At 32.4% G+C, this 26,520-nt stretch overlaps 4 protein-coding genes and 2 long non-coding RNA genes across 7 annotated transcripts; 3 read left to right on the forward strand and 3 right to left on the reverse strand.

Moving 5' to 3' along the window:
* The first annotated feature begins 49 nt into the window (after positions 1-49).
* Positions 50-1,411, forward strand: eIF3h (eukaryotic translation initiation factor 3 subunit h). The gene is made up of 3 exons (XM_015933468.3): positions 50-115; positions 209-277; positions 355-1,411. Exon 3 carries the CDS (start codon positions 364-366, stop codon positions 1,351-1,353), a length of 990 nt encoding a protein of 329 aa, XP_015788954.1. The 5' UTR covers positions 50-115; positions 209-277; positions 355-363; the 3' UTR covers positions 1,354-1,411.
* Positions 1,412-1,665: 254 nt separating this feature from the next.
* Rtel1 (Regulator of telomere elongation helicase 1) lies at positions 1,666-4,606 on the reverse strand. Its single transcript, XM_025161636.2, has 2 exons — positions 4,353-4,606; positions 1,666-4,060 (listed from the first exon to the last, which is right to left on the reverse strand). Exons 1-2 carry the CDS (start codon positions 4,452-4,454, stop codon positions 1,775-1,777), a joined length of 2,388 nt encoding a protein of 795 aa, XP_025017404.2. The 5' UTR covers positions 4,455-4,606; the 3' UTR covers positions 1,666-1,774.
* A 370-nt stretch (positions 4,607-4,976) lies between these two features.
* On the reverse strand, positions 4,977-13,073 carry LOC107365728 (uncharacterized). The gene is made up of 5 exons (XM_025161581.2): positions 10,055-13,073; positions 8,902-9,000; positions 6,031-7,858; positions 5,672-5,955; positions 4,977-5,351 (listed from the first exon to the last, which is right to left on the reverse strand). The coding sequence occupies exons 1-5, from the start codon at positions 12,806-12,808 to the stop codon at positions 5,310-5,312; spliced, it is 5,007 nt and encodes a 1,668-aa protein (XP_025017349.2). The 5' UTR covers positions 12,809-13,073; the 3' UTR covers positions 4,977-5,309.
* On the forward strand, positions 12,502-16,476 carry LOC112539235 (uncharacterized). Its single transcript, XR_003082903.2, has 5 exons — positions 12,502-12,642; positions 12,929-12,981; positions 13,069-13,244; positions 13,702-14,116; positions 14,933-16,476. It is a non-coding gene; the product is annotated as an uncharacterized LOC112539235 (long non-coding RNA).
* Positions 16,477-21,556: 5,080 nt separating this feature from the next.
* On the reverse strand, positions 21,557-23,523 carry LOC107366006 (arf-GAP with dual PH domain-containing protein 1). Its single transcript, XM_015933585.3, has 6 exons — positions 23,381-23,523; positions 23,016-23,241; positions 22,764-22,953; positions 22,382-22,543; positions 22,083-22,301; positions 21,557-22,018 (listed from the first exon to the last, which is right to left on the reverse strand). The coding sequence occupies exons 1-6, from the start codon at positions 23,460-23,462 to the stop codon at positions 21,662-21,664; spliced, it is 1,236 nt and encodes a 411-aa protein (XP_015789071.1). The 5' UTR covers positions 23,463-23,523; the 3' UTR covers positions 21,557-21,661.
* Positions 23,478-25,655, forward strand: LOC107366008 (uncharacterized). 2 transcript variants are annotated; one of them, XR_016199951.1, is made up of 5 exons: positions 23,478-23,615; positions 24,194-24,313; positions 24,574-24,946; positions 25,047-25,174; positions 25,296-25,655. It is a non-coding gene; the product is annotated as an uncharacterized LOC107366008 (long non-coding RNA). The 2 variants fall into 2 exon arrangements; XR_016199950.1 differs by having other exon boundaries at positions 24,574-24,932; positions 24,997-25,153.
* Positions 25,656-26,520: the final 865 nt, after the last annotated feature.

Below are 26,520 nucleotides of genomic sequence, written 5' to 3' on the forward strand. Positions count from 1 at the left end.
CATCTATCGCAGTCTCTTCTACATTACTCTTTGATGATAAATCTCTTCACTTGAGAAATGAAAATTTCCTCTTTGAATCCATATTCTGTCTAATCTTGTTTTTAATTAGTTTCCGGTAAGTTTTTTATTTTATTTTCTTGTTTAACAGTTCTAATTGCTGCACCAACTTGAATTTTCATGTTTTAATTCATTCTCCTAATTTTTTTAGCATACTACAGCATCTGTTACAACACGTGGCAATTCTTTCTACTCTCTCTCTTTCTATACATTCATACCGGTAAGCAACATTGCTTTATTTTTGTATTGATTTGTCTTGATTTTGTTTGATTTATTTGTTCCTTATTTTTACTTCAGTTAATAATCATGGCTGGACCTTCTAGAAGTATACCAATCGGTAAAGTTAAAGTTACTGAAGGACCTATCGACTATGTGCAAATTGATGGACTTGTTATACTCAAGATTATTAAACATTGCCAAGAAGAAGGAGGTGCAACCGCTGAAATTCAAGGTGTATTGCTTGGTTTAATTATGGACAGGCGTTTAGAAGTTACCAATTGTTTCCCTTTCCCTAGACACATGGAGGAAGATGATATTGATGAAACTGAATATCAATATGTTATGATGAGACATTTAAGAAATGTCAATGTTGACCATCTTCATGTTGGTTGGTATCAAAGCAACCCTTATGGCAGTTGCCTTTCAAAAATTGAAACAGTTGATGCTCAGTTCATGTATCAAGCAGCCATTGAAGAATCAATTGTGCTATTTTATGATCCAGTGCGAACAGCAAAAGGTTTCCTTTCTTTAAAAGCTTATCGTCTTACAAATTTGGCTATCAAACTCTGTAAAGAAGGTGTCTTTTCAATTGATACTCTTAAGGAGAACAATATGTCATTCGATAAATTTTTCGAGGAAATTCCTGTCAAGATTCATAACTCCTACCTCGTGAAGGGACTTTTGTGTGAAATTGAGGATAAAATGGCCGAAGATGAAGGTAAACAATTCCTTGATATGGGCCGAGTTTCTATGCTGGAAAAGACTCTTCATCCATTAATGAAGTGTATTGATGATGTTGCTAAATGGACCAACTACCAACGAAACTTTGCTTTGAAGCAACAGCAAATTTCAAAAGAAAATGCTGCTCGTCAAGCTCGGGGTGAACCACCAATGTCTGAAGAAGAAATCAACAAGATAATCAAGGCTGTATTGCCTCTTCAAAGATTGGAAGCTCTTCTTAATTATTGTCAAACTCTCAATTATTGCCAGTTGAGTTCAACTGTTGCAAGTCAAAATATTGCTAAACTTTTCATGGCAAAAGGTTTAAGTGAACCCAACAAACCTGAACGGAACTAATTTAATTCTGCTCTTTAGGTATTAATTTTTGTGATTAATAAATTAATATTACACAAAATATGTTTCTGTTTTTTATGAATTATAGTAAAAGCTACTATGGCGATTAGAATGAAAAAAATATCAAGATTTTAGGGTTTTTTAGATTTATCTTTTAGATTAATATAAGATTCAATTTATCGCTTAAAGATGTCAATGAAGTGATTCCTCTGTCGGATTGCCGAGTACCGAAAGTAATTTAAGAATAAACAGTCGAGCTCTTACACTCTTGTTAGTAGGGAAGAATGAAGAAGTGATTAAAGTAGACAATCGAGATGCATTATTTAACAATTTAATATGATGAGTACAATTCTATCAAAAATCATTTAATACGTGAATTCTAATTCGGATAATGGATCAATAAAAAATAATACATATGGTACACTCAATTTAATGTGATTTCATCTTTGGACTTTGCCTCATGACGCTCAAAAAATCGGGTCACTGCATTAGATGCTTCGGAATAAGTTTTAGTTTTTACAAATGGCTGTGTCCATTTAGATAAGCCTGTTATGTGCTGTTCAAATCTTGTATCAATGAGGAGTACAACTCCGTAATCATCTTTATGTCTAACGATTCTGCCTATGGCTTGGTTAAGTGCGCGTTTCATTTGCAAAGTATACCAATCGTTTGCTGTTAGTTCAGGATTTCTCAATTCCGTCAAATATTGTTTCTTTACCAGAATGCGAGGTTCTTGAGTAGCTGGAAATGGTAGGCCAACCATGAGTACACCTCGACAATATTTATCTGCCATATCGAGACCTTCAGATAATTTACCTCGACAAACTCCCATGAAAATGGCACCTTTTGAATGTGGTTCGTCGATTTTTTGCTTAAATTGTTCTATGCAACTTGCAAATTCAACTTTGTCTCTTGGTTCTTCAAACAGAACCTTTGTTGATCTTAGCGTCGAATAAATTTTCCAGTCTTTGTCCTTTTCTCGCCACACTTTCAACATATTAGTCATAACAGCATAAGAAGCGAAAAATAACAGAACACCATCAGGGATGATTTTACAGAAATGTACAATACTTTGTCCCACAGCTCGAATGTGTTCTAAATTTTGCCGATTATCATAACAAGTATTAAAAGTGATGCCGTTGTATGATTGTTTGATGATATAAATGCAGATTTGAGTTTCGTCGATGATGTGCCTATTTTGGAGAGTTACTGGGAAAGGAGTTTCAAGTTCAATTTGAAAAGAATGTAATGGAGCCAATGTTCCACTTGTGATTATTAAACAGTGGGCTCCTTGCCGTATTAAGCCATTTAGTCCAATACTAGCACTAAGACACCACAAGAAAAGAGTCCAAGGTTTCTTTTGATCCAAAGGTGACTTATTATTGTTTACCATGTTCCAGCCTTTGAACCTTTTATTACTTTGTGAATAACCATTGACTTGTGAAAAACCATTAGCCGGTAAAAAACCATGAGTTTTCTTTTCGTTGTTCTCGTCGTTTTCCTTTTCTGTGAAAACACGATATTTTTTTATGAATTCTGCTTGAAATTCCAACCAAGACTTTTCATCGTTAAATCCGTCAGGGAATATAATTAATAAAAAATCATTAAACAATTGGAGGTGAGTAGCAAAGGAAGCAAAATTACTATGACCAGCCATTAAGCTGGTATTAATCACGTAGGCCATGATATTTTCGATAGCACTCATGAGTAATTTATGTTGACCAAAAGTAATTCCGACTCTCTCACACACATCGAAGACCCATTTTTGAATATGAACTTTTTTATCCTCCGTACCTTCTACAGCCTTTTCAATTTCCCCTTGTAGGGCAATTAAAGTGTCTTTTAACAAAGTTACTTCATCGAGACTTAGATCTGCTAATGCATCCAATGCTTCAGGACCAATGTTATCAACGTAATTAATATTCCGCATATGATGGGCAAGAGTTTTCAACTCCTTTATCAAAAATTCAATCGATTCAGATTTTAGTTGACCAGATACAGCATCTTCACAGATACGTTCGATGTTATGTCCTTCATCGAAAATGATCACATTACCCACTATTTCAATTCCAAGAGCTTTTCGAGATGATGGCTCTAATAGGTAGTTATAAGGCATAAAGATTACATCGGCCTTTTGTTTAACTACTCTAGTTGCATAATAAGGACAAACTTTATGCTTCATTCCTAACTTGACAAGGTCCTCGATGTCCAAGATGGGCGTTGAATTAAAATCATCGGATGTTGCAACTTTCCTTTCAAATTGAATATGATATTGACACTGTTTAGCTTTCACTTTAGCGCGACAAGCATGAGTTTTTGCGGTATTGCTTTCCAATCTCATAACTTCTTCATTTATACAAAGATTATCTCTGCCTCCCATCACTACAGCAGACATATGACGATAGTAAGATCGCTTCATTTCTTTACATGCTTGGGATAGTTGTGCATGAGTACGAGAAGAATAGAAGATTTTGGGAGAAGGATTTTCATTCAAGGGTCCTTTTTTTTCGTCTTTCTTTGAATCTTTAGCATATTCATCAGCTAATTCGAATGGGTCGCCAGATTCATCAAGATTTATCATTTTGGGCTTTGTATCCATTACTTTTAATAATGGAGATAATTTCATTTTTTCCAACCAGGATAGCGTAGAACAAAGAAGAGAAAGCGTTTTACCAGTGCCGGTAGGGCTTTCCAACAAGCCATTTTGTTTCTATCAAAGAAAAGCTTAATTAAAAAATGTATATTTGAATTAAGATTAACAACCAAAGAGAGAGCAAAATCTAATCAAGCGAAATATCATGAAATGCGAGGGAAAGAGATAAAGAGAAAATATGAAAAAGTGAAGCAACGGAATCGAAAATAGAATAGAGAAAACATCTGACAAAGGTAAATAAAAAAAAGCAAAATAAAAAGTGACACAACCGAAATTGAATCAGTAAAACACGGGAACCTATTATTTTGCACTGGAACAGTCATAATTAAAAATTAAATTAAATACAAACCTCTCTGAGACATTTAAGTACTTGACTCATGTAGGCTTTTTGTAAAGCATAAGGTTTGAATGGGAAAAAGACATCGTAACCGCCAATTTTTGTTGATTCCATTGATGCCGTAGTAATTGAAATGGAATTGTAACAATCAACACATAAGAAAATGAAACAATACAATTAATAAACACAAAAGGAAAAAAATAATTAACGGTAGAATTCTTGAATTAATATCTCGTTTCTTTAGTTTCTAGAGTTGCATCAGCAACAGCTATTTTCAAAAAGTTCTCTCAATTGCGCGAAAATCTGTTACGCATATCGATGTAATCGATGTGAATATCGATAATCGAAACTTAATAATTTCTAAGAAATTATTTCTCAAACAATTCAGTGTTTTTGTTTTTATTTATTGATCATTTCAGATGGATTAACGAAAAATCTTATTTTAATTTGTCATTATTTCAAAATTTTATTTAAATTCTCTTGACCAAGTGTCTTTACTCTAATTGGCATTGAACTTTAGCGTGAGAAAATTTCCCTCGGATAATTGTCAATAATTGTCAATCTAAACATAAAATTTAGTTCTGATGACGCGTACATTAAATATTTTTATAATCAAAACAATTAAAAGAGTGGATATTTGGATAAATAAGTTGTGTTTATTTACAATTTTTTTTATTCGTAGCGCTCAATCAATCATATTTTTACAGATGATGGAGAGCGAAATTTCAGTTTAAAAGAGTTAACAATGTATTTTGACAAGAGTCGATCGTCTTTACATTAATCTTGGATGTCAATTTGTAAAATACTGAACACACATGGTTGAAATGATCTACGTTTCGATCAGTATTCCTAAAATTTGAGGAACCATTTTCCTAAATCTTTTGGAATGATTGAAACTTTGTCAATTTCCAAATTGGTTTCACTTTAAATGGAATGAGTTATTGTTCATCAATTTCAAACCAAGCTAGTTCATCCTTTAGTAACTTCTTGAAGTCGCAATAAAGTATTATGCTGGAAAACAAAGGAAAAAAATATTCAAGATTAGTTAAGTTTTGATAAGCAGGAATGATTTCTCTCTTGAAATTCATTGTTAGTAATTGAACAAATGTATGCAATCAAATCAGCTTTCACTCTTAAGAGCATAATACACTAGTTTCACGGATAAGTTAATTTTTGATCAGCGCCGTCTACTATACTACCAATGGTATAGTTAAGCATCTTACTACTTATTGTAGAGGGCGCTGATCAAAAATTAACTTATCCGTGAAACTAGTGTACTCATAAGGTTACTTTAAAGCCATTTGTGTAAAAAATGTTCAACTATAACTCACCAATTGATCCGTAATTGAATCAACTTTAGGTTTACAACCTGATCCATCATTTTTAACAATAATTGGTGACAATTTATGAAGATTCTCCTTGTTTTCAATCCAAGGGTAATTGTCTTTAACCCAAATCAAAGGATCTTGCATTGGAGAGGAAGTTTCAACTGCCTCAGAAGAATAATTTTCAACAATTTGTTTAACATTAGGCACAATTGTATGATTCCAAGTATCTATGAACCATTCTTGAGATGCTTCAATATCCAAGGGACATGAAAAGAATACAGATGGTCCTAAATCAATGAGAAAAAAAGAGTTGAACAATTAAAACTATATTTGTGTTTGTTTTCAATAATCATACAACTTACCTAGATTGTGAGGAGTTAATGGTGACGAAAAGGCTTCAAGAAATAGGTTTAAGTGGTGAAATAATTGTTGAAACCAGTCAATAATCACAGAGAGAGAATTAAAATTATAAGAGGATCCATGGATTAAGGCATCAATCTCAGCATCAACAGCTTTTTTCCTTAAAACTCGAGATAACAAATTTTTACAAGGTTCACTTGATTGATTATAAATAACACTTCGGAAATTATGATATATTTGCAGATTCGTTGTGCAATTATTGACACCTCTCATTGTACATAAAAGTAAGGGAAGATCATTCGAGTGGATTCCATGAATAGGTTTCATCAATGAAGCAAAATTGGCCAAATTATGGATTCCTTTGAACACGATTGCTTTTGGTCGAGCAATCTCATCGCAATTTAATACATTGGAAATGAAACATTCAATCTCTTTATCACTATTTTCTCGAACTGAAATGCTTGCAATTCCGGTCGCGCAATCCATACAATACTCTTCGAGTAAAAATTGGCAACATTTCATGGCAATAAATGATTTACCACAATTGGGTGGACCACAAATGATTAAACGCCTCGATTCTTTCAAATGAGAAGTGATCTTTTCTAAAACTGATTTAGGCGTACAAGTATCCATAATCAGGTAATCCAGTTTTGAACGAAGGTAAAGGCTTATGTAGTTATTACGGGATAAAAAGTCGATTGGAGAAGGCAAGGATGTTAAAGGTGATGACGATCCTTTGTCTAGAGACAATTTACGCTCGAACCGTTCGCTTCCAAATGAGTATGAAATTAAACTGATTGAGCGCATTTCAAGTCTTTCAGCATCAATTTTACGTAAATATGAATCAAAAGCTCGTCGTATTATTTCATCAAGAATGTCCCAAGTAATTTGATTGTTGACTGTTAAAAGACCAATTCTTTTCATGCCCAATCTTATTGGTATTTTTCTTTCGATACCAAATCCAATTGCAGCTGAAGAACCATTTGATGAGGAAGAAGAGCATGAAGCTGGTGCACCATTAGGATTACCATTAACATTACAAGATAATGTTCCCTCAAAGCAACTTGTTAATGAACCAATTGACGATGTAATTGATTGTCGTCGAAGAAGGCATTGCAATCGGTGATTTTCACTCCTCAAAAGAGACATTTCTTTATTCATTTTACACATTCTATCATTGAGTGATTCAGTTTGAGATGCTGTTAAAAGGACTTCCAATCTAATATCATTCAATTGTTTCTCCTTTTCTCTCAATTGTTTCTTTAAATCTTCAATTAATTCACTTTCCTCCTTCACCATTGAATCTAAGGAGCCATTAACAGTTGTACCATTTGCAGTTGCTAAGTTTAATCCGATAAACGGGTCAGTCTTACCATTGCTGCAGTTATTTAATGTTAATGGGGTAGAGGGTAAAGAGGATGAATCGCCACCATTGTTTAATCGTATAGTTCCTTCAACGTCCGACATTGAGCCTCCTGATTTGTTTCTAGATCGATTCTTTTTGAATGCACGTTGAATTGAACCCTTAAACCATCCAGATGGACCAGAATCTCCTGAATTGATACCATCACGATCCCGTGAAGGAGATCGTGGTTCTTTATGAGATCGCTTTTTATTTTTATCACGTCGTGTCTCAATATCGGAATTTGAACCGTAACAAGACTGATTAGCTCCAGTTGATTCTCCATTGGCGCATTCTCGTCGAAGAACTTCAATTGTTGTCTTGAGTCTAGCAATTTCCCTATCTTTTTGATCAGTCGCCAGTGAACATTGATGTAGCCGTGAACGAAGAGTTTCCAAGCTTTTACCAAAAGTTTGAATCATATCATTCTGTAAATGAGAAAAAAATGCAATTAAATGATGACCAATGACAATTCAAATTTTACATTAATCAACGAATTAAATAGTTTAATGTATGAGTTTCTGAATTTCTAATTCACCCACTAATTTTCTTTTTGCTTTTGATTTTGTTTCCGTTCATTCTTTCAGCCTCCTTAAATGACTTCCAAAATTTCATCAAAATTGTCAACTTAAGAGACAGTAATTCAAGTGTTTATAAAAGGAAAGAAATAAGGAATCAGATTTTAAAGCTCATTCCAAGTTCCATGAAAGTAAAAGGAGATAAAATAGCTTCATTTACTGCACAACACAGAGATTTACACACTTAAATTGTCACTTTTCAGTACTCCTCAGAATCACTTTGACAAGCGTATAAAAAAGTGGAACAAGACTATTTGGCTTGACTAAAATCAGTGGGTGTCTAAAGTAAATATGGCCTAGGACGTAAAATTCAGAGTCGATTTCCAACTTGAACCCAGATATAAATGTGTTACGATGTATTTTAATCCTATTAGGTGAACAGGATTAGTTGACTTGGAAAAAAGCTTATCATTGTTAGCAGCCTACGCTAAAGAAACGAACAATAAATAATGTAAAAAAAAATAAACAAATGTTCATTTAACAATCATTCAGCATTCATTTGTTCATTTGTATATTTGTATATCTTTCAAGACACATTTAATCTCGATGTTTGACTTCGCATTACAGCTCCATTGAGGATTTACAGGATCATTTGAAAGGTGGATAAAGTGTGTTCCTGTGTGTGTGGTTATCAGGATTATTAAATGACACAAGAGCCTTCTGCGATACGATAAATTCAATCCACACAATCAATGACCTAAAATTTCTCGAAAACTGTCGAAAAGAGCAATTTTCTAATAGCTCTAATGAACTCAATTAGATTAACCACAATTTTGTGCAAAAATTTGATACATTCTCTTAATATATCTTATGTACCGACAGATCGACAAAATGAAACAGATGAAACAAGACTGAAGAAAAATAAGGAAGACAAAACTAAATGTTATACTTACACTATTCTTGAGCTGTTGATTCAAGGTTTCCACTTTATTGTTAGCTCGATTCAATTCCTCTCGAAGTTTTTTCATTTCTTGGTTATGTCTCTCTTCAGTCTTTAAATAAGTGAATTTGGTCCAAAAAGCAAGAAGAAAGAAAGGAAAGAACAAAAAAAGAAACCAAATTAGGTGGCGACGAAATAAGAAAGTAAATTAATCACTTTCAGAGTTTAAACACCAAGTTTACTCTTCGTTGTTGTGTTAATGGGTTTTTTCACTCTTCTGAACAAAAAATAGAATCTTCCTAACCATGCTTCACAGGTTATCCAAATTAATTTTCAATAGACTTTCACCGTCGATGACCAGCTAAGGTTTAATTATTGACACGATTGACGCACTTCAGGACATTCACACCCAAAAATTAGCTAAGAAATTATTAAACAAGTGAAAGGATGTCTTAAAGGTTTGGACTTTTTTTTATCGTTTTACCTTCTCTGTTAAATTCATCTTTTCAAAGTCATACCTAGAATAATGACTTTGAAAAGACGAACAATACTTGAGTGTTGTGCTGTAAAAAGTGCTATAAAAAGGTAACACTTGATCTTTTGTTTAAACAGAGAGATCTTCTGACAGTCACGGGTGTTGATTCTTTGACACTATTTAAGGTCTATTTGAGGTTTAAAGTTTTGACGAGAGATGTTTTCAAGAGTCCGTGTGTTGATGGTGTTACCTGATGCAAACAACATATCGAAGATGTTGATGTGAAGTTTGATACCTGTTCTAACATGAATAACATTCAAAGAAATTTCCTTTTTTTTCTCCTCTCAACAATGTTCAACTTTTTCTCTTTCTTTCCTCACCTTTTCTCTATTTTTAACAAAGGGTCGACAAACCGTGTCATCTTGTCAAGGAACACATACTATATAACATGTAAACATATACAGACTTCATTTAAACACAAAGCAGGAACTACGGTGATGGACTATTGAGATATACGCCAATGAATCAACAAAAACAATGTGAAAAACAACACCAACAGTAAGTTATTCAATCCATTAGAGAAAAGAGAAAGAGAGAAAGAAAGAGAGTAAAAAAGGGAAGAGCAAATTTGGTGATAATGATGATGAACCATAGGTCATTCCTCTGGGGGATCATTTGCACATTTACTTACCGCAGAAAATGATGAGGAACCAGAAAGTAGAGATATTGTTGATCCTCGAAATTCACCATTTTTGGATAATCTTTTAACTTGATTTGTTAAAGATGATTGTAGGATTAATGGAGGTGGTGGGGGAGCTAGTTGAAGGGTTGAAAGTGGCGGGGGTGTTGTGGATATTATATTGGATCCATTTGAGTTTAATTCCATAATAGATCCACAGCTGGTTAATCCATTGTTTTGTAATCTAAGATCAGTTTTTAAACTTAATTCGGCTTCACTTGGTAGGATACACTTGTTTCGACGGTTAACCTTGTTAATTAAATTTGCTGATGAAGACACGGTTGTGGTGGAATTGTTGTTAAAACTAGAATTAATCATGGAAAAGGTTGTACCGTTTTCATTTACTTTGTTTACTTGTTGGTCAGTGTTTAAACTTGCGTTAATTGTAGGTGACGATGGGATATTTGTCAATGATGGTTTAGACTTATCTATAACTGTTTGGTTAAATGGTGATTCAAAAGGAGATTCAATTGATTCTCGGCTAGGACTGGATCTTTCATCTTCCAAAACTGGAGACATGAAACCATTTGAATACGAGTGACTAGATTCCGTAATGTTTGAATTAAAGTTACCTGATGACAATGAGAGTGAACCTGATGATCGATTATTGCTATCACAACGAGTTGATGTACTAATAAGATCACAGCTACTGCTAATTGTACGAGTTGAAGAGTCTAGGAAAGATAATATATTACCAGATAAATCAATTGTTTTGATTTGTGGGTAAGCATCTTTATTATCAACTGATGGATTAGTTGGAGATGATGGTGATGATAAAGACAGTATTGACCTTGCTTTTACCGGTAAGCTTTCTTCCATCACTGATTTCAAAGTCGAAACTGTATTAGATGATGCCGCTGTTGATATTGATCTAATTGGCAACATTGGCTCTGAAGCCCTGTTAACGGAAGATAAGCCCAAGGGCAGTTGATGCATTAATGTTGGATGAAATGAGGTTGATGTTGTTGTCACTGTTGTTGTTACAGTTGTTGATGGAGTTGACGATGTTGCTATTATTGATGAAGACGATGAAGTTGTTGATGCAGATGATAAGGGAGTTGGGGAACTGATTGATGATGGCACCATTGCGTTAGAAGTGACATTTGAACTTGAAGAGGATTTTGATGCAACATTACGTCCAGCTAATCCGGTAGAACTGTAGTTATCTTGATCCATCTTGTCACCAGGACTATATTGATGATGTTGCTGTTTTGACTGTTGATGGTTATCCTCTTTTAAACCTGATCCTGGACGACTAGTTACACTGTCACCATTGCCAATTTGACCAATCGATCGACGAATCGGTGAAACTCTGGCAACATTTGGCTCTGATCGAGTTGGTGCAAGATGTGATTCAACATTAGTCACAACTCGTCGACGTCTTTGAACAGTATCAGTTCTATGGTCTTCACTTGTACTTGGATTTGGTCTTTCACCACGGTAACAGCTAGATAATCCTGTTTTGGGTATTCCTGATGATGAAAGTGGTCTTAGACTACTTTTGGTTCCTTTGGAAACAGTATTTGTACCGTTAACAGATGAAACTGTAGTAGATGAAGTTATTACTGGTGTTGAAGATTGTGAACTGGTTATGGTTGAGTTATCAAGGCACACTGAGTTTGGTCTAGACTTGGGTAAAGGAATGCTTTGACTGCTACCACCACCCACTCCCCCTCCTAGACCTTTACCAAAGTTGGACCGAATTAAACTCTTATTGCCAGTTATTTTCTTCTTCTCTGATCCCGAATCAGTTTCAGAGAGACTTGGCGTTGAATCACTTCGATTACAATTGAGTCCATTGGTCAGGTTTCCCGCTGTTAACCTGCCATTGTTATTACTACGAAGAGTACCTGAAGTAGAGGGTGAAGAGGAGGAGGATGGAGTCTTGGATCGACGGGGAGCTTCTCTGTCATCTTTAGATTCTCTCAAAGTTACAGATCGATGGTGACCCTGAATGGATCCTGATCGACCAACCGTTGCTAATCCATTATTGATCACTGAATGTTTAGTTATATGAGATCGGCTTACTGTTAGAGTAGATTTACCTGTTGACATAGAACCATTGGATGGTAAAACATTTGATGACATAGAGGATGCAGATCGAGGTGGCCTAATCCCTCTACTAGTTTCACTGTTATTACCATTACAAGTAGCACTTGTAGTGGTGCTATTTTGAACTGAACTAGTGACGCATGAAGATGCAGGAGATATCATTGTTGTCATTGACGATGAAGATGTTGGAGGCATTTGAGAAGAAGGCACGATTAAATGAGATGTAGTTGATTTACATTTAAACACTGTTGCCGGTGAAACTGACCTTAAACTAGACTCAGTTCCATTTGCTGTTGAACTGGTTACTTGATTAGATGACAATAATTTACTTGGAGGATTAAGAAATTTTTTTGGAGGAGCAATTGCTGGTGTTGATGAACAATTGGAAGACAGTGTTGGCTGGCAAGATGTTGAAGATATTCCATTGAGAACACATCCAGGTGATCCTTGGCTATTTGGACCAGGTATTTTAGACTCTCTCCGTTGAGGTAATCTTGATAGTGAACTTGGACTGTTAACAAGTGAGTTGACACTTCCGTTAAGAGACAGACCAATGGAGTGTATTGGTCTAGTTGATGTGATACCTGTTGTGGTTGTTGCTGTTGCTCCTGTTAAACCTGATGGACGGTGTTGATAAACTTTATCCATGGTCATTGTCACAATCAAGTTAACTTTTCATCATATAATTATCTTCTCTGTTCTCATTAACTTTCGTCGTTTCGCTTGGTTAAAGTTGATTTTCGTTTCGCACTTTCTTCGTTTACTTCCAATTAGATTCACTAAGGAAAAAAAAGGACAAGGAAAAAAAAACTTTTTTGAAAAAAAAGGTAACACTGATTTTAATCTTCGTATAATTCAAATTTTCTGATTAACAAGTCTTTTCTTTTTTCCTTTTCTTTACTTTCTTCATCCAGATTTGAATTGGAACGTTATAAAACATTGAAGATTATCATTGAAGATGAAGAGAGGTAAACATTGAAACGGTTATAACCGATATAACCAATAAGGCTCAACCTCATCTTGTAACTTCAACGGATCTTGTTGAACTAAGCAACTTTTTTGCTATTGCACTGCGCTGTACAATTCAAAAGTGAGTAAGATGATGATAATGATGATGAGAGGGAGATGAAGAGGAAGAGAAACAAAAAGAGAGGGAAACATGAGAGAAAAGAAAGAGTAGGTAAGGTGGAGTAAGAAGACATAAGAAAACTAAGATGAGACTTGAAAAAGTTGAGATGAGAGAGGAAAGTAAAAAGGAGTTTGAAGAGAGTAAGGTATTGATATTTCTCTTTCTTCGTCTTCATCCTCATGGAAAGATGAAAGATAAATGGAAGTTGGGTGCAAATAAACATAAATAGACAGAGGCAAATAATGAGACAGAGAGATAGAGACCGGCAAATCCATAGAGAGAGCAAACATGAAACGGTTGAAACTTTATTTACTAAAAATAAGTTGTTTTGTTTAATTTTTGTAACTTTCCCTCTATTTTTGTTTCTGTCAATTACAATCACATAATATTAACGATTAATCTTTTTCTCTTTGTTCAGTATTCACCTTTCATATTGGCCAGAATCATTTTTTGGTGTTACCTTGAATGTAATAAACTCAATGTTTGGAGGCAATGATATTGATACAACTGGATACAAATTGAAATAAGGGGAAACAATCAACCTAATCTGATAATGGACCTGAAAAGATGATTGAAGAAACAGACGATGATGAAGATGATCAATATAGAGTTAATGAGTTTCTAATTAAAAGGGTGTAATCCTGTTATGCTGACGACTAACAATATTGTAAGATTCAATTTGAAGGCACCAATCAACAGTTTAATTGATTAGTTTAATATGGTGACTGATGACCATAGCTGATGAATATGAATATGATTATGATGTTATCGATGTTAATGCCGTTTTGATGCAACTTTTCAGTTGATTCATTGCTTTTTCCTTATGATTAATGGTGAGTGCCTTTGAATATTATTATTAATTTGAATTGTTAACTGGACTAACCGGATATATACAGTCAATTTATAACCGATTTAGTTTCTTGTTTATCCCATGTTTTTGAGGGCGAGAGTGAAAACTTTATTTTTCATTTGAAATGCAACAAGCAAGCAAGAAAAAAAAGAGGTTACTCTCGTATTTATACAATGTTATCTGCAGTTTGGGATGAAAGCCTTCCATCAATCAATTAGTTAATCACTCAGCATTTTAGTCAACATTGAAAATACATTTGAAATAATATAAATTAATGCAAGTTTCAAGCAACTCAGTGATCAAACCAATTTCCAAGGCATAATGTCATTGATCCCTTCTGCCTATCGGTGACACTTAACCATTAATGACATTGTTGTGTTGTTAATTGCACAAGAATAGACACAATTAAATATGACACTATTTATTGATCAACAGAATGTTTTTAGAGAGAAAAAAACTGATGAAATTTACGATTATTAACCTTAATCAAAAGTCAAACATTGTTTCTATGCAATGGATGGGCTTTGATTGATGATTGAGGATGAGACAGAAAAGGATAAGTCAAGCTATTACAAAAATTACTAACGATCATGTTTAATCTCTTATTAAATATAAATATAAAATATAATGATCAAATTAAGAGTATCAGATCTTTTATCCAGGTCAATAGGTTTTTGTTGAAATGATTGAAATCGAAGTAAATTGGTCACTTTAAACGTTACTAGTTTCTCAATGTAAAAGCCTATTCAATATTAAAACATTTTTTAACGTATTTTTATCTTCTTTTTTATTTTTACAGATCACAATCATCATCAACATTATCTTATCTTCTCTGTCTTTTATCCATCATCTGTCTATTCTTGATCATCTTGTACCTTCTACCTGATCAAGTCACGACTGGTTTGACAGCAAACGTTAAAAACGTTTGTTTACGCGTACTTCTTTGTTAACTAAGTCAATAAGAGGACTGACAATGTACAAAAATTTGGATAAAAAGGCATTTGACCTGAGACGAGGAACCAAATAATGAACCGCTCTTTATATCTCCAATTAACCTCAGTCAAAAATGTTGCTAACAATGAGACGAGAGATGACAAGTTATTTTCATCATTCATCATCCAAAACGATTGAAACCTAACCTTTTAACATGCAGCTACATAAAGGATCGTGTTTATGACTTTAAATTTTTACAAATTTAATTGTCGACCATTTAAAGCTATTGTTATTGTACGGACAGAAACAATTTTTTAATAATTGCTTGTTACCCGACTGCATCCATTCAAGCCATCTCAACCATTAGAGTCAATGTAATACAAGGATTACAGTAATTTACAAGTTGTAATGAATAATTACAGAGACCATTACAAACAATTAGCTGTTGATATTGGCAAAAGAAAAGATGAGAAATGTTGTTGTTTATCATCGTTTTGGGGTTCCTGTCGATGGTTCAATGTTTCAAGTTGTTTGCCCTTCAACTGTTAATATACTGGCAATAAATAGCTTGTCCATTGATGGTTACAATTTAAGATCATCTTTTTTTTGTCGTTAGTACAGGATAACCTTTCCCTTGAAATCTTGCCTTTTAACGTTAATCTTTCCAATGGCTTCTTTTCACTTGCTGTATTTTTAGTGTCATTTAAGAAGCATTTTATTCCCGTTTTTTGAGTCTCTTCTGACCAGTTAATCCAGATTTTACAATTTTAGTCTTTTCCTCATCTCAATTTACTGTTAATTTTAACTTGATAATGTTAATTTGGTAAATAACTTAATTAGTTCTAATCATCTTCTGGAGTCTGCAAAATTTCAAGCCAAAAGTGAAAGTCTTCAAGTCCAGTTTGAGTGTCAGTTTTTTGCTTCTTCTTGCTAATATAATGATCATCAACATCATGTTTTCTCTCACTTCTTTGATTTTCCACTGAATTTTAACCAACTAATCAACAGCCATAGTCAATTAACTGATAACCAAATGGTTCTTTAGTTTAAACAATTGTTATTTTGTCTCATTTTAAACTTGTACTTGAATCTGTAATCCAACTCTATCCTACTCATTAACTGTCATTCCTCTTAGCAAATGATTGAAATAAGCAAATATGAACTGTATTTAATGTAATTATTCCCTGTCAATCAGTTTTAATCACCAATCAACAATGTAATCAGCATGCATACACACCCAATGTAACAGTTGAAACAATAAGAATGATGCCTTCATTATGAAGGTGAAAATGATTAGATCGCATAACAATTGGAGTAACACACAAAAAGGGGTTAAAATTGTTGATCTTCTTTAACTTATTTTCAACCAAAAATTGTTTGTTAATTAAAACGTCATCAACTGCCTCACAACACGTACAGTTTAAATTGTTGCATTTAACAGCGATCAAATAGAGATTATTATTTGGTTAATTTAACAGTGAAAGTGTGTGTGTGTGTCTGTAAGTGTATGTTAAACTACTTTTGCAGTTTTTGTGTTTTCACTTTTCCATTTTCACTTAATAATTGTTTAGCCTTGAAGGCTCAGTTTAAGTGTTTCAATTTTCTTACCTTTTTTGTATTTATTTAATCACTTCATCATATTAAACCAAAGGATTGAATTGAAAAGCGTGTTGAATAGTAATTAAATTAAATTGTACGTTTCAGGTATCAACAAAAGTGAGATAATTATTGTTATGGTGAACAAAACAACTGGCAACAGCAAGCAAAAATGTGGTTTACAAAGACACTTTGTAATATTAATTTTGGTTAGAAATTCAGTTAATTGAATCCTTTGAGCGGTTCCATTTTGATTAGTGATTATTCAAGTCAACCCTCAATTGTATTACAACTGAAAGATTAATTGAGTCAATCAAAACGGTGATGCAAAAAGCAAGAATAAAAAATCGTGAAACCAAAAGGTAAAGTTGAATAGCAAACTGAAAGCGTGATCAACTTTAATAAATTGTTTAATAAGATGAACATCTTATATTTTAATAGTCAACCATCACAGTTATCAAAAGGAAGAAGATGAGGAAGAAACAGAATAATAACAATAATTTAATTAGCATCATTTTTTAATCTGGTTTATCAAATTAACTGTAAAGTAGTCAGGTTGAAAAATTTAACAACATAATTTACTCTTTGGTAGCCAGTAATTGATAGCGCCATCTCTACGGCTAAACTATCTTCCAGCAGCATGGAAGCTTTGTTATTTATAATTTGTTGTGCATGTTCATCTTTATTAAAATATTATAATGTTCAAATTAATAGATTAATGGGTTAAAATTTACTTTATTCAGTGTTTATTACAGTTGATAAATATTTGTATTGTTTACTGTTTCTGAAGAGCTATTAGCTATTGCCTGGATTGACCAATTCAAAAACTGGGTTTGTTTACCTCTATTGATGTGTTATCGGCCCATTGAGCTTGGCTCAGTGACTCTTGATGCCTATTGATTATTGAATGAGTATCAATCATTTTGGCAATTTATTGTATCTTCACTTGATATTTTCATCAACATAATCAACAACCAATTGAATACTTAACTTCCTAATCATCACATTAACTGGACCAGCAAATATTAAAAGCAAAATTTTCCGTTCGATTCAATACAGATTGAATTGGGATTTTTCAAGGTTTATTTGACTAACCTGAACTTAATGAATAGCTGATAAAATATGTTCCAAGGAGCAAATAATTGATGATGGTTAACAAATGGATAGCAACTGTATCATTAATGGGTTAAATATTAATACATTTAATAAATGGATTCAATCCTTTCAAATATTTGCACAACAATAACCAAATATTAGTTATCAATTGATACCTACAGCCTATTGTATTATTTCAATCTACGTCAACTTACAGAACCAAAAACCATGGATCGTATTTTAATATCAGCCAATGAGTTCAATTGAAAAATCAAAAGTTTCAAGTTCTTCCTCACTAACCAGTTGACAACAAGACAATTAACCTTGTGATTTAATCTGCTCAAACAAATGGAAATGATTGAAATGTTTACATGAGATTTAATCAGAGTATCATTGACTTGCAAAGACAAACCAAAGATCAAATTTCATTCAATCCATCACTGGCTAAACACACTAATCAATTGTAAACCAACAAAAAGTGCAATTTCAACACGTACATTAAGCCCATAATGACCAAGCAATAATGAGTAGCAGTGAAAATTATTGTGAATCACGATGAACTCAACTAAAGGTAACCTTAACAGGTTACTAAAATGACAATAACTGTATGAGCTAAAAATCACAAGTAATTTTGTTTACTTGCAGTAAATTAGATTTTTTTATTTAGCTAAACACATCATGGTCAACCTGCTGAACAAAATGACCTGTCATGATTTGATTTTGATTACAAATTAGGTGCATAATCTACAGGCTCATATCTCAATTCGTGATTATCATGTTTCAGGTCATATTGCAAGAAAATAAATAAGTTAAAATCAGCTGCCAATTGATAACAACTCGAAAGGAAACATGAATATGAGTAAGCATAATGTTTCCGGGTTTGATTTTATGCTGGTGACTTTCGGTCTTTGGTCCATGAAAAGCTAAGAAAAAACCTTAAGATTTCAATTATTTCCCTGTGTTTTGCCATTTTCATCACCAAAATTGAATACAACTTTCATCAGTGTTTGGATTCTGCCTTGTAATGTTTCTGTTTGCAGCAAAATTAGGTTTGTATCATTAATTTTATGAATTGAACCCTACAATTGCTTGTTATTAACTAATACTTTCATTTTTCTCAATAGGATTAACCAGAATTTCACACCAAAGAAAGTCAACTCGCTTCAGGCAATCGTATTACAACCTTTGAGCATCTTTATTTTTTCTAGTTTCACGAAAGGAACAATTTGTGAATATTTCATCAAAATTTCAAAGGATAACATTTTAGTTTCTGAATGAAGGATAAAAGGTTGTCCAATTTAAATGAAAAACCAAATTGGAAAGAAACATTTGAAATACAAAACATCTAATTGAGTTAACAGAAGAGCTGTTTTACCTGTGGAAATGTTGAATATTTTATATTTCAAAAACATTACAGAAACAATAATCTAAAAATGAAAAGGTTTACATAATATCATTGAATTGTTCAAGTGAATATAAGAGCAAGAAAAATAGCAACAGTTGTTGCAAGGTTGAAAAGTGAATGGGTTTAGTTGATGACTTTTCTGTTGAGATGAGGTAAGATGTTTGGGTTTATTGGTGAAGTTGTAATGAAAAATTGCCTTTAGTCAATTACAATGGTAACTTATTGGGTGTATCATTTGAACAATCTGTTAATTGTAAATTCAGTCAATGTTTCTCAAGGTAAACATAAAAACTATTATCATAAATTATTACCATTGATGCTGTTAAACCAGTGAAATGATTGTGAATGCGATTTCAGTTCAACTTGACCGTGAACATGATTAATGATTAATATCTATGGATAAGGTAAATAAACAAATTTAACCAGACTTGAAGTATAAACATGAAATTGTGTACATCCACTGATCATCACACTAAATCATGATAAAACTAAATCAACAATGGCGTTCCAATGGCCAAATAAACAATCTTAAATCAACAAGACTTGGACAACAGACTTGTGCTTTCAATTAATTAACTTACCTTTAATCATCCTTTTCATTTTAATCGAAACAACAATCAAATGTAGCTGAAGTTAATCGTTTTTTAGGTTAATATTCAATTCAACATCAATTGAGCAAAAAAATGAATCTTTATCAATTTCTGGTTTAGGTCAAGGTTTTCATATTTGAAAAAATTGTAACTCTTACTTCATTTAACACAATAATCATCATGTAAATGAATAAACATGAGAATGGATTAAATTATAACAAATAGAGGTTACTCTTGGTGATTATCATTAGCTCAATAGCTATTCAAATTAGCTAAAAAAGTGTTGAGATTGTTTTATATTTTCATGTGTTTTGTTGAGTTTTTGTATGTTACTGTATTTCAAGAAAACAATTGCTATTAAAATTTCACAGTTAATTGATTCTCAATGAATGGTTAACCATAATTTTCATAAGAAAAGGTAAAAAAGGTTTCAACCAACATTAAACCAACTCAATAAGCCAAGTCTTTGAAGTTTACTTTCTGTAAAATGTTGAAAACAAAAACAAGAACTGGCCATGCTTAATGATATAACCAGCCATTAAGATTGTTTAAGGTAAAGGTAAATACAATAAGTCAATTTGAAATGCCCATGTAACCAAAATTGAATAAAAGTATTGATATGATGGTTAAAGTTTGCGGATTATTCCCTTTTTTCCCATTCACTTGGTTGGGAAAAGGATCAAAGAATCTGCTTTTTTCACGATGAAAATTGAAAATTCTGAATGGTTCATTGGCTTCAGAATTTTTACACATTTCATTTTTACTCTTCTTCTTCTTGTTTCTTCTTCTTCTTCTTCCTCTTGGATCAGCATTAATAGACAATATGACATAAATAAATGATGTTTATGCCAACAAAAAACGGTTGATAGTAACATAATATCAACAATCTGGCAACAAGACTGGGTTGATGAAACCAGGAATCGGAAACGGTGAGATTCATGGATAGGAAGATGGATTTGGTTCCTTTACTGTTTTGGCAACAACTTGACACCTTGGTTAAGATATTAATAGTAGTTCAAGGAAAATAATTAAAAAGAATAGCAATAATTGTTGTTGTTCAAGTGAAAACAGTGAAAAAAATGTGAATCAAGTCAATCGTTTGGGAACAATTGGTTTGTGTTGAACAACTCTTTTGAAATCTCAAAATTTAAACAGTGATCAGCTTTGAATCTGTACTTAAACTTACTGTAAAATTTAACTTATTACTTGGTTGAAGATGATAACAATTGATGGTTAGATTTTTGTATTTAAAAAAAGAGTTAAGGTTAAATTGTTTACTCGTAAGATGGCCATTTTGAATGATGGATAAGGTTAGGATGTAATTGAGGAAAATATTTTGTTTAACATCAATCCTTCTTATTAGGATTTAGGTTGAGATGATTAAATCAGATTAGTCAAATTTGGAAAGACTAGGTTGATTGTTTTCAATGATTGTTAACATGAAAAGATTGTTTTTGAAACAATTGGAAAGACAAGCCAAATTCATTGTGAGTTTCAATGGGGTTTGGGTTAAAGGTTTGTTGAACCAAGAGTCTTCAGTGCAACCATTTTTTAATCATTAAGCAATGTTTGATTTTAAATGGTTGTTCCAAATGTCTAGTTAAATCTAAATCGGATTTAGAGATTATATCCGTCCAACTGTGGATATTGATTGTTGACCATGTTTGATTGAGGTTAATGAACACTCAATTTGATCATTTCTGGTGTGTTATTGGGGCGAGTTTGAATGAAGAGTAGCATCAACAAACAAATTTTGCTGTTTTTTTTGTATTTTAAATGAAAAGGAATAAAAAGAGGAAATAAATTCAAAGAGGAAACGGGTTTTTGTTATTTTTTTAGTTGACAATAATTTTGATTTTTTAATGAATTGATGATTTGAAATGATGATTATTTAGGTAGGTTTAGTTGATCAACCAAACGATAAAAAATTTTTACCCTTTCTTAATGTTCCAGTGAAACTTGAACCACTATTGCGATGGCTTCCCGTGCTGCTTCGTGATTTCGTGTAAGAGAGTGAATTTCTTAAACTATATCTCAGGTAAACTTGACAATCTTGAGAGGATTCGGGTGTTTCAAGAACAGATGATATAACAGATATCCATTGTTTCCTCTCTTCTTCCGTTTCTGCACTGAAAAGCCAAGTTCTTTCTGGTGTTTTCATTATAAATCCATACATGTGTTGCTTCAATGGAGCTGGAATGCCTGATGATATTGCAAATTGTTTTCCTTTTTCACCTAAATATATTTCACCTTTAGGAAAGGGATCCTAAATAAATACAGTTTGAATAAATAGTAAACCGAACAAAAGCGTTTTTTATCAATTAACTTACCAATGGATCTTCTAAATACATTAATTTACGATAATCTAGTGTAAACCAGCGTTTCTTGTAAGAGTCTCCGATTTTTGGACCAGTCTTCCAAAGATAACCTTCTTTGAGAAAGTCTCGAGTCAAATGAGGTAATAATTCAATTGGCGGGCAACTTGGATAAGCTATTTGAAGATGTTGATATTTAGCAGCTCTAATTGCCATGTACCAGTCAATAATTTCCTAATCAGTAAAATCAAATAGACTCCAAATGAAATGAATTGATTTGAATGAATAGACATAAAGTTGACTATTTTACTTACCTTTCCGTCATCAGCGTATACGTAAATACTTCTTGTGTAACCATCTTTAAGATAAGTTAATTGGAGAGCATTTGGACTTTTGATTGTTTTAATCTTTGCCGGATCACAGAAGGTTGCATTTAAATCAGGAATGTTAATCACTGCTTTAGGTGTTTTGCTGCTCTGTTAAAAGTAACAACAAACAAACAAACAGAAAAAAAACTAATAAGTTCAGTGTAAAATGTAAAGCTAATCAATCAAAGCCACCAATAGGTTATTCTATTGAAATGATTACAAAGGTAAGAAATTGAGTTTTCTTGCTTTGAATTACCGACCCGTTTGACAGTTGATTGTTTTTGCTAATAGTTTCAATTATTTATGAAAATGGAGTAATTTTACTTACACTTTTTACATAATATTTGATTGTCTGATCAACTTCAGATAATACAAATTTTCTTCTCTCAAGTTTCTTGTCCTTTTTACCTTTCTTCATCAAAAATCCCTCCATATAACCACGACTGTAAACAGTGTCAACCTGATGCATAAACTCTTTACGTTCATATTTAGCGCGAATCCACTGTTCCCGGAGTACACTGAAAATGAATGAAAAAGGTGTTATTCGTCGATGAATGAACAGTTAAAGATTATTAATTACTTTGGATCATCACGGTTAGGTCGACGGTAATAGGGAGGTACATGTTTCTCATAGTGTTCCTTGGCTAACTCATTGCCATACTGTTCCATAAAGGTTAACAATTCTTGGTCCCAATTGTCATAATCAAATGATTTTACAAACGAAATGTGTGATCCTAATCCACGATGAATACGAGCACATTCTGAGCACAAAAAAACACCAATTGTAACAGAAGCCCAATCAGGATCTAGTTATCAAGAGAAATGTAAAAAACCAAAACAAAGAACCAAAAGATATAAAGGGTTAGATAATATCAAAGAGTACAAGTATTACTTAATCCATTAGATATCTGATCCGGGTCAAAGCAGATGGACTTTAATACGCACTTGGATGATTACAATCAGCACATAAATTGTTGTATGGACGTTTAGCCAACTCTTTTAAACGATTTCTGTTTACTTCACTCATAATTACAATTTAAAAAGTGAATTTGATTCTTCAAATCAACACCATTAAGGTCCACAATTTTCACTGATCAGTTTCAACAGTACAATGTATCAAGATATTTTGTTTGGTAACCAAAGCTGGTGAAAAAGCCATGGTAAGAGTAAAAACAAAAGTGTAAGTTGAAAGGAAGTTTACAAAATTAATTAATTTCTGTTTTTTTTTCATTGAAATATCAATGTAATATTATCTTCATTGTAGTATCGTCAATGGTTAACCAATCTTCATCTTCAATCATCATCCTCTCTGTTATATTACCTCTATCTTTACATTTCATCCATTTCCCGTTGAAGAAATATTTCCTTTTTACCAGTTTTCCTCAGGATACACATTTTTTCTAAATTTTTAGTGACTTGATGTGACAAATTGTGATCAAATTGACGTTTGATCTAATTTTATTTAACCTAAAATAGCCCTAAATTCAAGTCAACCATTGATGTTGAAAATTTCCACCAATAATAGTGTTTCTCATCCAAGATTATGATGCTGTTGCAGTGTTGATGGTGATGTTTAATATTTAACTGATTGGCCAAATTACCATTATTTATTCAAGTCAGCGTTAAAAACACTAGTAAAATCAGTTATCATTATACATCAATGGAAGATGAAAATTGTTTATAAAATGGACCAAACATTAAGGTTAAACTCTATCTTCTTTTTTCTCCCTCATCTCATCTTTTCTTTGCATCTTATAGGTAGTTTCTCTTACATTTCGTCTTCGTCTTCGCCATAAATTACCTGCAGCTTTTACTTTTCATGGTAAATAGACTATTTAATAACCAGGTTAACACACAAAAGCAAAGAAAACATAAAAAGTAAGTTAACAAAACAACAAAACTAACCAATCGATTTTTTTCTTTTAGTTGGCATCTTATTCAAAAGATGTGCATTCAGCTCATCAAATCAATTAAAACCAATGCTAAAATGCAACAACATATTCATCACCGACACAATCAAATGACTATAATCTTAGAAAAGATAAATTGTATTACTTACAAATTGCATGTTAGACTATGAAAAATGAATAACCTTGCTGTGCACTTTCTAACAATTTTTGTTTTCATTTTGTTTTTAGATTACCAACATATCATAATTTATTGGCAGGATTATCTGATTAAATGCGAGACAAACGGAAATTCAATTTGGATTCCGGAAACATTGGAACTCAATTTAGCAAGTAGACTAAGCCCGAGGCCACTCAATTAACATAAGATTGACCTTAACAGTTAAGTAATTGAAGGAGAAGGAGCCAAAAAAAGAGAAAGCCCAAAAAATGGACGGAGAAATATGATGATGGTAAAAAACGATGATGATGATAATGATGATCAAAATGAACCAAGCCAAGCCCATGGATAGAGTAACTTAAATCTCCTTTGGAAAACGTTCACAGCATGAGATAAAGAGATGAAGAAAAGGACAAGAAAAACAAAAATGGTAGAAAACGAAATGTGAGAAGAAAGTAAAAATTGTTTAACATAATTTGGTTACCTTGTTGTAGCTTTCTTCATTCTTATGGTCTACCTTTTTGGTGCTAATTTAATGCCTTAGGATTCAGAAATGACTAAGGTAAAAGGTTAACGGGCCTTTAAATTGTACCCAAAATGTAGACAAAGTCAACCCCAGTGAGCAAAGATGTTAATCACCTAAAGTTTGAGGTAGGCAAAAATGAAATACAGGTAAAAAAAACTATGTAATTTCAACCTTCTTCATCTTAAAGCATCTCCTTTTGATTGATAATCTAACTTTCTTTTTCCTTCTTCTTTTATTATTTATAAATTGTTAACATTTTCTGGGAAGTCAATTGTTGCTGCTATTAACGATACCAATTTGGGTTTGAATTGATGGCAGTTTAACGCGCTTACTGGAAATGAGCGATTGCTGTTTACATCCCATTTTTAAGAAGTCTTACATTGCTGTTTAAAGGAGCATTTTGATCACAAACAATTACAACAAACATTTCAATGTTAACATTATTCATGATGTTTCATTCATTTTGCAGCTCAACTTATCAAGAGTTATCATGATTTCTTTCAGAATTATGTTGTCAGACTTTTTATATTTTCAACAAAAATATAAATAGTTACAATGAAACTGTGTAATCAATGAGAAGCTTAGCAAAGATTTGAAATCGTCTTATAAATGAATAATTAGATTTTACGTTTAATATTTTTGATCATTTGAAGGTAACCATTATACTATTAATTATGTAACAAATAGTATAATGAATAATGAACATTTACATTTATCAAAACCAATCTGTAAATTGATTGACAGAGTGATTGGAATCAATTGTTTTAAATTTAATCACAAGTTAGGCTTAAAAGTTAATTGAAAAAAAGATGAAAATTCATTGATGATCAAAAAGCTAATCTTGATCTTTCCAATTATTAATGAACCTTCACTACAAGCAACATTATTTGCTTGAGACAAACTTTACAATTAACCTTGAGATTATGATTACAATTAGACAGTTGATTGTATATATTGATGTATAAATAATTAAAAAAACTGTTCAGCGGTAATTGTTTAAATGTTGAGTTATTTTAATGGTTTTAACGGTTGCTGCTCAACAGGTTCAAGTGCAATTAAAAGCTCACATTGACCATCTTTAATTATCTGAAATTGATTGTATTAGGTTTCCCGGAAAGTTTTTACGCTCTTGGCGCGTTTCCATTTCAAACAATTAATTAATTTAGTAAAATTCATTCAATTGTTTTGATTTTTTCTAAAATTTTTAATCAATACTTTTGCTTTGATTTGTACCTAATTTTATTATCAAAAACATTGATTAACATATCTAAATTTTGACTCAATTAAATGGTCATTTTTTCAAATTTTTGATCTTCAATTTGAATTGTCGATTGCATATAATCAACAATTCAGAATTAAGAAAAATTAACACTGATCGAATTCTTAAATTGAATTAAAAACTTGATAAAAATTTGAAAATTCTAATCATTACCATTATTTAATTATTCTGTCATATAACTGACTAAATTGTCTTTTTTGACAATTTTTTTAT

The sequence above is a fragment of the Tetranychus urticae genome, chromosome 3 (genome assembly GCF_039701765.1).
Source record: "Tetranychus urticae isolate SD_2017Ah chromosome 3, NJAU_TeUrti_SD_1.0, whole genome shotgun sequence".
In the NCBI taxonomy this organism is placed as follows: Eukaryota; Metazoa; Arthropoda; class Arachnida; order Trombidiformes; family Tetranychidae; genus Tetranychus; species Tetranychus urticae.

Coding starts and splice junctions, on each gene's coding strand:
- Rtel1 (XM_025161636.2), bottom strand. CDS start 4,454: ATGGAATCAACAAAAATTGGCGGTTACGATGTCTTTTTCCCATTCAAA. Junction 4,061..4,352: donor TACTTAAATGTCTCAGAGAG/GTTTGTATTTAA, acceptor TTTCTTTGATAG/AAACAAAATGGCTTGTTGGA.
- LOC107365728 (XM_025161581.2), bottom strand. CDS start 12,808: ATGACCATGGATAAAGTTTATCAACACCGTCCATCAGGTTTAACAGGA. Junction 9,001..10,054: donor GTTCCTCATCATTTTCTGCG/GTAAGTAAATGT, acceptor ACTTATTTAAAG/ACTGAAGAGAGACATAACCA. Junction 5,352..5,671: donor ATTCAATTACGGATCAATTG/GTGAGTTATAGT, acceptor TTTGTTTTCCAG/CATAATACTTTATTGCGACT.
- eIF3h (XM_015933468.3), top strand. CDS start 364: ATGGCTGGACCTTCTAGAAGTATACCAATCGGTAAAGTTAAAGTTACT.
- LOC107366006 (XM_015933585.3), bottom strand. CDS start 23,462: ATGAGTGAAGTAAACAGAAATCGTTTAAAAGAGTTGGCTAAACGTCCA. Junction 23,242..23,380: donor TGCTGATTGTAATCATCCAA/GTGCGTATTAAA, acceptor CTTGATAACTAG/ATCCTGATTGGGCTTCTGTT. Junction 22,954..23,015: donor CCTAACCGTGATGATCCAAA/GTAATTAATAAT, acceptor ATTCATTTTCAG/TGTACTCCGGGAACAGTGGA.